The sequence below is a fragment of the Calypte anna genome, chromosome 2 (assembly GCF_003957555.1).
Source record: "Calypte anna isolate BGI_N300 chromosome 2, bCalAnn1_v1.p, whole genome shotgun sequence".
Classification (NCBI taxonomy): Eukaryota; Metazoa; Chordata; class Aves; order Apodiformes; family Trochilidae; genus Calypte; species Calypte anna.
Window position 1 is genome coordinate 30,651,961 of NC_044245.1, and position 15,392 is coordinate 30,667,352.

Genomic DNA, 15,392 nt, shown 5'->3' on the forward strand with positions numbered 1-15,392 from the left:
CTATTTATACTATTGTATTTTTCTGCTAGTGAAGAGGTTGATGCTTTCTGATGTGCACGAGTAGGTGATAATCAGAATTATAACTTAACCTTTAAGAAAACTAGAATTTATTAGCACTGCTGTAACAGGTTAATCAGTCTATTTAGATCACTTATGTACCTGTTTATCTGTAGACGTTGACATTCAGACAGATCCACAGTCTAAGTTGTGAGAGGTGTTTAGAAAGACCAGCTCTGCAAGATCACCAAGGCTTTTTTTCTCTCCACGTTATCCAGTATTAACAGGAAAGATGATATTGGGTCCAGAACTTTGCTGACAGTGCTGTTTATTATGACCAAACACTGAGCAAAATCTGCTTTGTGTTGCTGTGTCTGCAAAAGCTTGTGTAGCAATAGCACAAGCAGGGAAGTAAGTATTTAATGACAAGCTGTAACTTCAAATACATACAAGGAACAGATTTGTGAATTAAAAAGTGTTAGCTTTACCCTTTCCTTCTTTCCTATCTTTCTTCCTTCTTTCCTGAAGTGATAAAATATCAATGGATTTATAGAAGGACACTCCAGATTTTTTATCACTGAATTAATTGTGGAGAGTACAGGTTGGAGAAACACCTAAAGAGATAAATTCCACTTCCAAAGTGTAAGGAAGCAAGTGAGTCAGCACTTGTAACAGCAAAAATGATCCTGGGATATCTAACATACATTAAAAAAAAAAAAAAAAAAAAGAAATATTTATTAAAGTATTTAAACTTTATTTTTCTTCTCCCTGACTCTCCTCACTGTGATCTTGTTCTTCCTGGCAGCATAAATCACAAGCACTATCAGTGATATGAAAAACATTAAACCTCATTCAGAACACATCTGCAGCTTACAGGTGTGAATAAATTTTTGCTCTTTAAACTAGAGTTCTTCTAGCCATATTTCTTACTTAAGAAATATTTCACATTTGGGTTTGTATGTCAATATAATGTGGAAAAGAGGCAGAATCTTTTCTTTTTCTTGTATGTGAAACCCTGTATTAACTCTGCTAAGACTTAAGTGAAGCATTTGTGATAAACCACACATGCATTTGTTTTTCATGTAGCATTACTTTAATAAACAAATCAGTGTCACATTCCTGCATGACGCAGCTTCAACCCATTATTAATCATACTAAATGTTATTTTGGACCTTTCCTTTTTTTTTTTTTCTTTTTTTTTTTTTTTTCCCCCTCCCTAAATATTGTCAGTGGAATATTGTAGGCCTCTGCTGTTTTCTTTCAGCGAATTCGAGGTCGAAAAGCCAGTCTGGAGGAAATACAGCTGGTTCACTCTGAACATCATTCACTGCTGTATGGCACCAGCCCCCTGAACAGACAGAAGCTGGACCCCAGGAAACTCCTAGGTCTGTACAGGCCTCTATTCTACTGAGAACAGCACATTCCAGCACTGTCATTAGTCATAGCTGGTGTCAGTTTAAAATACTTGGCAAGCAGTGTGACAAAAATTCACTTTTTCCAAGTGCATTGCTATGTGGAAGTAGAATGTTACAATGTAAGCCAAATATAGATTAGCAAAATGCACAGGCTGGAAAGCAGCAATAGAAGTTTCTCCTCATTCACTTAAAAAATCATTGAATTGTTAACCCTTTACTGTAATTTGTTCTTTGTCAGAGGTCAATGGCAATCTTGAACACAGTTGCTCTTCTATCTCCTTGTATTCTTTGATGTGAAAATGGGAAATTAAGATACACTTGCTTGTCAGAATTGCTTGTCTGCTGTTCTCATTTGCTTTATTTCAATTATTTCAACCATGCCTACATTTGCTAACAAGCAAACTTTATTTTAGTGCCTTCCCATTATGCAGGGTGTGATATCTTTCTGAATAACAGGGGTGAAACCACATTAAAATATTAAATAGACCTATGGATGTACAAAATAGCAGAAAACTGACAGGATTTTCACATCAAACATCCTCATGCACAGCCAATCTTATTTTATGCTTTTTATAATTGAATAGTAGGGTTAAAATGAGCAGTGCCATAAATGTAGCATGAAGCAGATCAACTTGTCAGACCTGGTGCAGGCAATATGGAAGGAGACACACAGAAAGCAGTGAATTTTGGAAATAATCTGGGAGTGAAATCCCTTCCTCTATGTTGCAGTTCACTAGATGCAACACACTAATTCTCAGCTAGTTTTATAACACTTACTCTAAGATGTGGGGATTATCCTAAATGTAATGAAACACGACCCAAACAAAACCAACACTAGCCAGCAAAAGAAATTGCTGCCACATAACACAAAGCAATTATTTTGCTTTGGAAATTAACACAAGAAGTTTCTTCTGTAAGGCAGCTGTTTCTTCAGTGAGTCAAAAGACTAGACAAAATGTCTTGATCACAATGTTATCTGAGTTTATGTATCTTCTTAGCCAAGGCAACATCAAAATAAAAATACTTAAATACTTACAGTATGATAGGTACTCAGGAGCTTGAATTTCCAAGGTGGGAAATAATATTTAATTAAAAAAAAAAAAGTGTTTCCATGAAAAACTCTAAATTCCTTTTAAAATGTAAATTTGGAAACATTTTGATTTGATTTCACCAACATTGTCAAAATGTTCCATTTTGATAGAGTCAAATTTTCATTTAAATTTTGTTGGTTTTGTTTCGTTTCATTTTGATTTTCCCATTATTTAATAGGACATACATTGATAGAAAATATTTTTATAATTTTGGATCTCAGTGGTTGACTAACATGTGGGATGCAGTGTGTAGTTGCAGCTAAGAGGTTAAAAAAAAAAGGAATGGACTGAGGTATTCTTTCTGTATTTCTCCATATTTGTTTAGCCTATGCCAGAAAACCATTTCTTTGTCCACAGTTCTTTCTTTGACACTCTTTGCCTTTTTTTTATTTGATACTTAGTCTAAAATATTTACTATCTGAGTTTATATCAAGATCACACTCATAGCATATATTCTGAGTGTATCCCTGGCTTAATGCCCTTTTCTATCTCAAATTCAAGGATGTGCTGAATCCCACATGGCCTTTTACCCAGAGAGTAGTCATTCAAACACCCTTCCCTCATGATTTTTTATATACTGTTCTTTGGAGTTTTGTTTGTGGTTTTTTTGTTTTTCTTTTTTACTGGAAGCTCAAATCATTTGGACTCCCAGACTCTTGTATAAAGAAACTTAATGTGAGAGTGCCGCTTTTTTTGTCCCCAGTTCAGTGAAACTGAGCCTAACAAATCCTGCCCTTAAAATTAGCATCTTTTTATAGGATAGAAAATCAAAGTTATGCAAACATATGGAGAGGAATCTGAAGGAACTGTTTCTTATTAAAAATGTCATCAGTAACAACATGCTCTCATTAAAAATTTCTATTTCAAATGGAAGTGCTTCTTTTTTCTACACAAATTGTTCCATCAAAATCTGACTTTGCATCCTAATGAAAAGGATACCCATTGCTTTCCTTAATCTTCTACCCACCCAAAAGGACAGAGGCACCATTAGTTCTCCACTTGTGCTCCAGAAAAGTGTCTCTTCCTTGTCCCTGCTCAGAAGAAGCAGCTTCTCTATCTTTCAAACAGAAAAGAAACACTTGAAGGAATGAAATTTAAATCTGACTAAGACCATAAATGTGCTATTTGTCAACAAATGCTTATTTCAGTGTTCCTGTTCAGTAACTATGCAAAGCAAAATGGCTGTAAACTACTTAAATCTGTGAGAGTTATGCATGCAGTTCTCATTCACACATTCTTATTGTTTTCAGAGTATAAACTGGCTTGAATTCTTGCTGTTGTTTTCCCTGTATCAGGGCATACAGGTGTAAATGATCACTTCAGCTTCTAGACTATTGTGCAGTGAAAGCTTTTGACTGATCATATTTCAGTGCAGTGTGTTAAGCAACGCTTTATGTTGCATTACATTGTCTTGACCTGTAGGAAACCAATATGCAGACTGTGTGTCACATCACATTATGGTTTCATTTGGCAGAATGAAAACTTTCAAGCCTCTTTGAATAAACTCAAAAGCAGAACAGTTATCAAACAGATCTTGCAAGTTTGTTCTTTTTTTCCCTTTGCAACTAAAAAGGGTTTCTAAAAAGCCAGTTTTCTGCGATGACAAGTTTATAAAAGTGAGAAGCATGCTGTTAGCACACTTCTGAGAGTGATGCAGTATCTAGAAGACAACTAAAAGATTCATTCAATGGAGCATCTGGGCAACTGCCATTTCAAGTTAGTGAAAAAAATGACCAATAAACAGAAATGGCTTAATTCTTGAGAGATGATACTGAAAACACTCATGTCCCTCCAATGATACCTTTCCACGAGGAAGCTTACTTTTTAGTTTGCTTGGGTTTTTTATAAATGCTTTTTGCCCATCACTTTTCCTGCTCGTCAGACACTCAGTCCCCCCTCATTAATCTCCTAGGCAGCTTCTTTGACTGCCCTCAGTCAGTGATAGGTGCCTCAACACCTAGATTGGCTATCCAGCTTTGACTGCCTTTGTGGTCTGAAATTTTAGAATGCAAATCTTGGATAATTTTTCTAGCTCTATCAGTAAATTGTACTGATTCTTCTCTAAAAGATTGTTTTTCTCAAGTGATTTCCTAGTGACTGCAAAATCTGCCCTGATGCAAAGTCAAATGATAGGATTACTTGAGATTTTCCTTCTATCTTACTTGAAGTATGCCAATACCTTTTCAATGAGTATCCTGAACATATTCTTGGATGTGGAAGGGTGTTACTGTGAAATGACTGTTATCTATCAAGTTCTGCTGGGGCATGAATTCCAAACATCATGGGAAACTCTCCCCTTGATTAATTTTCACATTTTTGGGTTTTGGTTTCTGCTGCTGATTCACCTATGGCAAAGAGTGTTGTGAGCTCTCTTCTTTTTGTGAGGTTATTTAAGTGATGATCCTATTTTCTCTTAGCAGAACTTTTCCCCACAGTTCTTTTCACAAAAATCTCAATGTTTTTCCTGTTCTGCAAAGTCTGTCATCTACTCTTTCTTTTTGACTCATGAGCAATAAGAAGTGAGTGTCCTGTCAAGTTTCTTGACACACTGAGAAGTCTTCATGCTTATTTCCCCCCCATTTTAGTTCTATCTGTTGATTGATTTTAGTGTTCTTCCTCACCATCTGCTTTTCTGTTTTTACTTTGTGTTTGTTGGTTTTAATAGTGTTTACCATGCACAAAGTGCCTGGCTGTAGGGAGATAAATGAGAATTCATCTGTTCTCTCTTTTGTCCCACTCTGCTGTGAAAGTTAAGAAAAAAGGTCTAGTCACTCAATATTCTAAAAGTGCCTTCTTTTATCTCAAATTACAGCTTATGTTTCTATTAACGCCTCCTGGCACTTTAAGAGCATTAATTTTTTTAGCTATCTGTTCAAGACTTTTTGATCTTCCTCGTGGTAAAAACTGAAAAATTGCTGTTCACACTGCTTCGTGGATCTGCTTTGCTAGAGATTTGCCAACTCCTCCTGTACCTCTGCTCTGACAGTCTCCTGCAGCCAACATTTCCTTGCATGTCTGGAGCCGTGAGGACTCAGAGTATGAGAATCCTCTGCATAGCTGCTGCACCTGCATTTCCCCTGGTAGCTCCACAGGAGGTTTTGTTTGGCTTCTCTCACAAACTCTGCAAACTGATCAAAGGCCTTTAGCCAGTTCAAAATGCATCTTGGATTTTACTCAAAGTGTAAAGCACTTTCTTCATCTCAGACCTCGCAGTCTGCTCTCTTGTACTTCAAAGATGATGGCTTATAATTGTCTTTATGCATTTCATTGGCACCTGCTAAACATGAGTAACTGCAGCGTTGGCCCCATCCCTAACAATGGGTGGCTCCTCGAGGTAACTTGAGTGATTCACTATCTAACGTTTCCTCCAGATGGCAAAGTTACAAAGACAGTTCTGTGATACGGCAGGGGAAAAGCTTATGTTCTCTTCCACAGCTGCCTTAGGATCAGATTACATACTGGGATAGGAACTGCATCAAATCCTGAGATCCTTACCCGATTTTCATATTGTCCTTATCAAGCCAAACAGTGAGTTTAGTGGTACAAAACAAGAAAACATGAATGAATAAAAAGTGAGTATAAATATTAAGATTAAAATTATCACATAATCTAATGTATAGAGCAGGGTAAGATAGAAATTAGATTCTAAAGTCTATTAGGTGGGTTTTTTTCCCTATTAGTAGAATGTATTTACAGAGTAATACTGGAGAAACTAATGCTTCATTTTGTTTTAAAAATATTAGCCTATTCATTGATAGTATGTAAATGAAGAGAACATATTTTTTACGTAGATTGGAAGATTAAGACTGACTTTCAAAAGAGAAAATTTTGGCGAGATGAAGTTAAGAAATAATTAATCTGTTTCATGGAAGCTTAATGAAGTTCCCTCTGTTGTCAGTGAAACAAAACAGGCACTTCTAAGGTATAATTCATCCCATCAGTCATCTAGACTGGGCAGAAGTGCCTATCTCACTGTAGAAGAAGCTGAGATGACTAGCTTAGACAAGCTGCTTATCAGTTACAGATATCAGGATGATTAGTTGCCCTTGCTCAGAGTGACTTTCTGTGGAGATTTGATCATTGAGTCCTTTGAAACTGATGCTTACCAATCTTAAAATTTTTCACTCAAACAAGAGCACCTTAAATGCCCTATGGCTGATTTGCTTTTTAAGTACTATTAATATTTTTTTATTCTAATATATGGCATTTTCATTGTGTGATACTAAAATCTGAACTACTGTAAAAAATTAGTACTGAAGTGTCTTTTTGATAAATGATGCTTATTGTGTGTTTTGTTTTTTTTTTTCTTTAATATATAGGAAACATGTCTCAAAAACTCTTTTCCTTGTTGCCTTGTGGGGGACTTGGGGTAAGTAAATGTTTGGTTTTTTTGCAAGAGGGACAGCACGCAACATATGTATTCATTCATGAATTCCTTAGCACTACTGCATTATCAGTTCAAAGTCTTCAGAAGCTGATGAAAACGTAGAGATGAAACCTGAGCCATTATCATATTGGGTTTTCCAAGACACAGAAGACAGTACATTTCAACAAGCATTTGGAATAGTTAGATAGGAACATATTTTGTGATAATGTGCATATTTCTTAGTTGTCCCACTTTGGGTTTTTTACATGAGCTCTATTTTTGAGGAAAGTATCATGAGTTCAACAGTTACAGAAGAATGAGCTTTGGAGAAACTGTTATGTGTACTGCTGGAAAATAAATCCAGCTTCACCTTTCTCAAAACAACAAAAAAGTCGCCAAAGAAAAAATTTAGCATCAGAAATGCTCACTGGATGCTAGCTAATAACTGGGGTGTTGTTAAATGAACACATTTTTTGAGCATTTTTCTGTCCTGCTTTGAAGTAGATTCATTCTGTCAGTATTAGGACACATGAAAAAATTCTGCAGATGAAAATTTTTTGCAAGCCTGGGTAAAAGAATTAATCTAAGTTATTGAAAAATGTGAACAATAGAGAATTTCTCCTGCTGTTGGTATCATTCTCCTGTTAAATTCTGGTGCAGATAATGCCAGGGAAAAGTATTTTTTCAGAAACAGAGGTTTTTTCAAGCAAAAGTATTCTACAATTTGGTTCAGCTGGGTCCCTTATTTATGCCAGCAATATCAAAGGGAGATGATTATATTGATGGGCTGGCTGGCTGATGCATCTATATTTTAGTTCCCTTTCACTGTTTCTGAGTGTGCAGGAATAAAACCACAATCTCTGGAGGTCACTTTACAATGCAATCTTCTAAATGTTTGTTTTTTTTTTAACTTCTATTGTTCACAAAGGATAAATTCCATACCATACTAATCTTAGTTATATTGGGGCTTTTTGTTATGAGGTACCTGACAGAAGAAATATTAATATTTACAGTTTTAACACGCGCAAAAGAAAAATTCAGTTTAAAATTTCAGTATTTAGTAATTTTCAATGATTTCTGAACTATGAGTTTAGCAATGAAGAATCTGCATGTGCTAATCTTTCCAGCTTCTTTACTGTGGACTTAACTTTCTAAGGATTATTTCTAAAATTTGGAACTTGCCTTACTAGAAATTTTCTAATGTGGAACCTTGGAGGTCATTTCTGTGTGTGGATCAACTAACTTTACACGCTGACATGTAGACATTCATGTTCACAGACACCTCTATGCACTACTGTGTGCACATATGCATACACACATATATGCACACATTTCTGTATAAAGAAAACAGTAATTTTTTAAACTTTTTGCAATTACTAATAAGTTTAGAGAAAACAACATGAGATAAGTATAGTTGAGAAAGGATGTTCAGACTTCTGAGTAAAGAGAAACTGATGTAAAATTTTTGACAAATCTCTTTCGAGGCTTTGGAAATTAAATAGGACAGTGGTGTGCCTTGAAAATTAAGGCATAAGATTTTTCTATGAAACAAGCTACTGTGGTTTTAAAAAACCTTGAATATAGATGAGCTTTGAAATCCTACTAATGGAAGTATATAATCAATTTTAAAGCTAACACAATTCAGAAACGCTCAGTATAAATTCATTTTTTAAGAACTTAAAATTATCTACACTTTTTTTACTTTGCTTTATTTCTTGTTTTAAATAATGGAAATTGCATTAAAGAACATGTAGGAATGTATCTTTTATTTATTTTTTTCTAGTTGGTTTGCCTTTCTACATATTATTGTCAGACTTGCTGTGGGGCTCTTTTAAAGGAATGGGTTATGACCTTTTTTTCAAGGTAAATAATCAGATTAGGAGCTCTCTTTCAGAGATATTTAGCTTTCCACTGGTTCAGACGAGCTCCAGGAAAGGAGCTTCAGACTGCGTGGAAAGCAATTTTGACATTTACTTTTAAAAATTATGGTGGAAAGAAAGAAGCATTGCCACTTAGTAGCTTTTAACTTAATTACAAAGAGTTATAAAGCAATAATCAACATAAAGCAGTAAGAGTAGTTCATATAAAGATTTCAAGGAGGAAGAGAGGAATTATTTTAATTTTTTTCCCTCTCGTTTATTTTTTTTCTTACTTGCTTGCTTGCTTGTTATTTAAAGAATACCGTGAAAAAGTATAAGGAAAAAAGACTCCCATTCTTGCAGGAGACTATATGGTTGCCTCCAGAACGCTGGTTTTCAGAGCTCTTTGATGTTATTGTTTTCTAACCATATGGGGACCTTACTGGCTGTTATTATGCAGCTATTCTGTTATGAAATAGATTAGTGGTTAGGCTACTCACACCAGGGATGGGAAATTTAGGCTCATTTCTCTCCACTGTCAGGCAGGATTTAATATCAGAGCTTCCACCTCTTAGTGGGTATTATACCACTGAGTAGCTCATAGGCTCTTTCTGGTTGGGTACCCTCACACCATGCACCAAAGGCGTGTCACTAATTGAAAGAACACTGGGTGAGTTAGACAGAAAATAAGTTGGATCAAACCCATGTATCCAAGTCTATGATCTACCTATCTTGTGAAGTTCTAGCTCTGAGTCCCTCCCCCACAAACAGATTATATATTTCACATGAAAGGATCACTGGACAGTCTTATAACTGCTCTGGAACCTAGAACTTCACAGACATTGAAGACATGATCAGCTGATGGACTATAAAGTCTATGTCAGCATGAGTTTAGGATGGCCTGAATTCTTCACTAACAAAGGTCTGGCTAACCTTTGTAACCCTGAATCTACTACATTATTGATTTTGCTTTTATCTCTGTCATCAATGAATTTGAGTTGAGATCAGAAATCTTCTTTAGACATTCCAGTTACAGTAAAATAAGGTTTTTTTCAAGAAGTTTGAAAAGCAAACAAGAGACACTGCTAGTAATTGATATTTTCTGATCATTGTCACTCTAAATCTCTTACATTAGTGCAAAACACATTTAAAGCTGCTGTTTTCTGATTTTGTAAACACTTTTCATTCATGTGAATCTTCATTCAAGTAGCGATAGGGACTGTAGGTGTCAGAGTCTTGGTATATGTTAGGCTTTCAGAAGAAATGAAACAACAAACCTGAAACAACAAACTTTGCAGTTATATAAAACTATGTAAGTAGTTATTAGCTTTCTTATCACAGAGCACAGATCTGTTTCAGACTGACAGCCAAACTGAACAGGTTACACAGAGAGAAAAAATTCTAACCTTCTAAATTTCTTTATATCATGTTTTCTTTCAATTATAGTTATTTTTTTATCAAAGGACTATCCAGGATAAACAATAAGGTCCACTGAAGTATGGGACCTCCCTCTCACAATAATCTTTTTATTCTTTTCTCAAGCTTTTTATTCTTTTCTCAGTACTGTTCCAGAACTAATGATTATTAAAGAATTCTAGTACCAGAGGGGATGAAATTCCTTGTGTTGGAGAGAGACTAGAAGATCTATAGCCAACAGTTATAATAACAAAAAAAAAAAAATGTTTTTTGCAGATAGTCAGAGGTTTGGAATGTGAAAACGTTTCCAGGAGAGGTAGGTAGATTGCAGGTGAAGTGGTCAAATGGGGAGAATAATCACAAATTAGTTTTTAGTTCTGTGGCTTATCAGACCATTCTACAACTTCTCATTTGTAAAGAGCCACTAGAGCTATAACTGATCATTTGATCAATGCATCCATCTCTTGCAATTCCTCCTCTTCTGTTGCACTGTGAAAATGACAATAAGAGAAGCAGGAATCTACTTTTAATGGGAGTTAGTTTCATCTCCTTGCCTCAGTCTGTCACTAAAAATAGTGATTGTTTTCCTGCCTGTTTGACCTGCTGCTGTGTGAAGAAATCTTGAAGTCATTTCTCAGCCATATTTTTTTGTCTAGTTGATAGGCAAAAAACCCCACAAAAGCAAAGAAGAGCAGGCTTTTATGATAATGTCATCATCGGCTCCCAGCTTCAAACACTTCTGCGGCTTTTGAATTGTCATTTATAACTTGGAACTGAACCGACCCATAATTCCCTTGATGCATTTAGAGAAATTGATAACAGACTGCTTCTTTTATGGCTCAGAGGAGGCAACTCCAATCACATCACTATTGGCAGTCAATATTATTTTCTGACATGGTTGTAAAAGTATAAAGGAGCTTATGGCATATGTTTAGATGAGGAATGGGCTCTCAAGCTGTGCTGGGGTTTATGGGTCCAGATTACTGAGAACCAAAGGGAATATGATGTTTGCAAACAGGATATGATTTTATTTAAGTTTGGGTTTCATACGTTGCTCCCTGGGGATTGTCTTGCAGACAGAAGAGAATTTCACTTTTATCATATGAAATTGGGCAGCTATCCAATCCCTCCTCCTCTCCCCCCATCCTCAAAAGATACTGCTCCAAACCTGTAATATGTAAAGTCAGGTCTTTAAATTGCAAAAGGAGGAGGTGAGGGAGAACACCACCCTGAAAGAAGTCAGACTACTGCAGAATAAATGCTTAGGGGGCTGAACAGAGTGGTTCATGGGCTAAAGAACCAAATTCATCTGAATGTCTGAGAATGGCATGTACATATTATGGAAACTCCATTGCATTTCCCCTAATTTTGCTGTTATGGCAGTGAAACAGAGATAAGAACTTCTTTGGGATGAGCTGGTATTGTTTCATTAACTGCTATCATAGTTTCATTTACTGAAGTGTAGCTTTGATCTTTCGTATCAGTAAAGAACTTGGCCTGCAACTATCAAGAAAAGAAATGTAAGGCTATAAAATCTCTCTATAGTTTTACATAACTTACAAAATACTCATATTTTAAATGCTGAATTTCTTGCTGGTAGTCCTTGGTAGCTGGACAGTACTAATCTTTGTCCTGACCACACAGATAGAAAAAGCAGTAAGAGAGGTGAGATTTCACTAGTGAAAACTTGAGTAAGTTATTCAGGCAGCAAATTTTTTCTGCTGCTTCTCATTCTCCCCTTGATTTTCTCAGTCTGGGCACAGGTAGAATTTTCAATCTTTACACAAGATAACTCTTCATTCCTCCTATTTGTATAGGAGCTAACAATACCAAACTGGTTCCAATACCATGGTACAAGAGTGTAAAATTTGAGAAAACATTGTTGATGGTGCTGTCTCCTTATAGGAGATTTAAGGCTCCAAGCTGCTTAGAGGTCTCTCTTTACATCAGCATGCAAACCTGGCTGTAAACGACTCAGACTGCCTATGGTCTGGGTGCTCAGATTAGACATCAGCTCTATTCAGATGTTAAAATTGACTTGTGTCATTCCCCTATATCCCAGGCTGTACCATAGCAGGTACAGCCCTTTCACTAAATCAACAAAAACGTATCTGTTGGTTTGGGGAAAAAAGCAATCTGTTATTCCTAGAAGCTCATCTACTCAATATGCTGTCTTCCATTGAGGAATCATTAATATACCATGATGTCAATATATTGACCTATAAACTCTGGAGCAGATTGCAGGATATTTCTGAAACTAAGGGACATTTTGACTTTCTAAGTGTCTCTGGCAGCTACACCATTGCTAAAGAAATTCCAAGATTTAGTCAAAAGAACCTCATGGGCACATTGTACTTTAACTGATATATTTTGCAAGGCTATGTAGGACTCATAGCTACACAGCATTAACTGTGTGATATTTTCTGCAGACATCATCAAAATATATGACAAAAAAAGCCATCCTTGTGCCACCTCAAGGCATGACTTAAGGCCACAGGTGATGGGATTGGAGCAAAGGCTGGAGTTTTGTCATTTCAGGGCATTCAAGGATCTGCATGCTCAGTCACTTAGTGCATCTCCAGATAAACCTATTTACGCTATCCACAGGATAAAGGGATGAGGGCACAATGTACTCCCAGTGTTGCTGGTGAATGCACATTTTAGGTGGTATTCCTCATTAGTTTTGGCAGTTCATGAGAGCCAGCTGTTTCACTGGTCTGTGTTTTGTAGGAATGGACACTTAGACATTTTTTTCCTTGGTACTAGACTAGATTAAAATTGCAAACAAAGATGCAGTGCATGGAATGCAGAAGATCATTGTGAAGTTAATGAACAAGCATAGGGTAAAATTTTATGCATTTCCTAAAATCTATTGCGTTATCAAAGCCAGCATTATGCAAAGAAGTCTTCTTATTTGCCAGAATATGAAACACTTCTGTATATATATATATACATACATATATATATATATATAAACACACATCTGTTAAATGTAAATAGTGGAATAATAACTATTCCACTATTTCTGATGCTATTCATTCTCCCCAGACATAATCACAGAACACACATGGATTTGATGGGAATTCTGCAATGAAAGCAGAATTCACAACTGCGCTTTAAAAGCACATCTTGTGCTTACTGATTGAATTTAGCCCCCAGCATGGACAAAAAAGCTCTCTGAAGAGTAAATGTTCATGTGTTGCTTGTCTGAATAAACACCAGGTTCTAGCATAGCTCCATGGTGGCCTCTAGCACAAGGATCATCTACATCTAAGAAGAAAGCTGAAATTCTGTGTTGCTAAAATGTGCTCAGCAGTAAATGACGGGACTTTTAAAAAACAAGGCTTGACTTCTACACAGAGCAGTTTTATTTTCTGTAACTGTATGCCTTACAACTGACTGCACATTGCTCTATCTATCTGCCCATGAACTCCTGGAAACTGCATGATCAAACATAAGAAGGCAGTTGCACAAGCATTTTCACACACTAATCCATTAAATACTAAAACAAATGTCAAGTTAAATTAATAGAGTACTCAGAGCTAGGTCTGAAAGTGCAGTAACATTTTTACAAGCATCTGGTGATATATGCCACATAGCTGAGACTTGAATCTGGGCCTAAGTGTTTTATTTATGAGTTTTTTCTAAAAACAAGTTCTAATCCACATCTAATCCATGCTATCCTCCCTCCATTCCCCCTCCCAATGATCCACACATCACTGTTTAGGGGGTCTAACTAATGCTTTATGAGACTCAGAGATTCCGAATGCCTGTCATAAAAGTTAAAAAGTAACAGAATCAAACTATTTCTTCTGAAGATATTCAGCCTATTCAGGCTTCAGATCAACCTAGACTGATTCTTTTCTGATTCTAGTTTTGAATATATAGCTATTTATTTTTAATACAGACCTCATGTATTTGGTTGAATTTTTATAAGCCTTCAGGTGAATAATTGCATTTGTACAGCAGTAGTGGTGTGACATTTTTATCTGTTGCTGACTACATCAGTAATGCTGCTATGGATGACATTATAGTTTTTACATGGAGTTTTTTTGTACTGAGTAGTTTCTGAAAATGGGCATTGATTTAACATAACTTTACAAGTTAAAAAATCTTAAATATTCTGCTTTGAATGGGTGAATGTACTATCCACATTCCTTGTTCTTGCCTGGAAAGAGTCTCTGGGGATCAGAATTATTAGTGTCTAAAACTAATTTTAGAAGTCCATTTCCATTAATATTATTGCTGATAAATTCTTCTACTGGAATTATTCAAACACAAGAGAGAAACCAATGCAAACCTTATTAAATTCCATAGGCTTTGTTTAAGCTACAATTTGTGATCATTCTTTGAACTGTTCATCCCACTAGAGCCTAAAGATCACACCCCTTCACAATTTAGTTGTAAAGCACACTGGAAGGCAAGTATGAAAAGCTGATATTCTGAATACCATCTATGACAGGCATTTCTGATTAAAGCAGATGGAAATTCCTGTGACAGGAAAAAAAAAAAAATCTCTGATACAGCTGTAAAATAGCAGTAAAAATAAAGGAAGATCACTGTGAATGTTTTTTTCCTAGAGTAGCCCACTTTTATACACTTGATGTATGCAGGATTTATGGAAGAGACATCAGCCATGCAAACTTTTTCTCCTTTGTTCATTAACAAGAGAGATGGCTGACAGGTCATTCATTACAAGTTGTTCCTTGGAGATGATGTGCACACCTTCGCTTCTTTAGTCATGGTGAGATGAAACAGCGGCAGAGAGCATGATGAGGACCTTTTGCTTCTTAGTGAAAATCCTAGATGAATGATTACCAGGACATCTGTAGGAGTGGGAGGTGAGAGCTATGAGTGTGACACCTGGGAAGCTGCAATTCTCATGGTTAGGAGCAAAGTATCATAAACTTATGTGCTAGTGTTTACTGGCATCAACTGCCTCCAAGAATGACAGACTCCTTGCTGGAAGTGATATCAAAATGCCACACACAAACACACAGTTTTTAGAGGTTGCAACACTCCAGGAAAAGATTTAATTTCTATTTTCATGCCAGGGAACTAAAAACACCCAGTGATGGAAATATATTTGCTCTGGCATAAGTATAACACTGTGAGACTCTGAAAGCTTTTAAAGCTAAAGCACAGGAACTGGCTCTGCAGTACACAAGCTTTATTAAGTTGCAGTATCACTGAGAAGGTCTGTAGTCTCCTATATTATTTCGCACAGATTTCTTAATCAGTTTGTTCA

At 36.1% G+C, this 15,392-nt stretch overlaps 1 protein-coding gene across 1 annotated transcript in view; it reads left to right on the top strand.

Annotated features, from left to right (window-relative positions):
- HDAC9 (histone deacetylase 9) overlaps window positions 1-15,392 on the top strand; it is a 453,995-nt gene that overhangs the window by 325,315 nt on the left and 113,288 nt on the right. Inside the window, exons 16-17 of the mRNA XM_030444746.1 lie at window positions 1,262-1,382; window positions 6,823-6,872. Of these exons, the coding sequence (XP_030300606.1) occupies window positions 1,262-1,382; window positions 6,823-6,872 (171 nt within the window). The remainder of the gene's footprint in view (window positions 1-1,261; window positions 1,383-6,822; window positions 6,873-15,392) is intronic.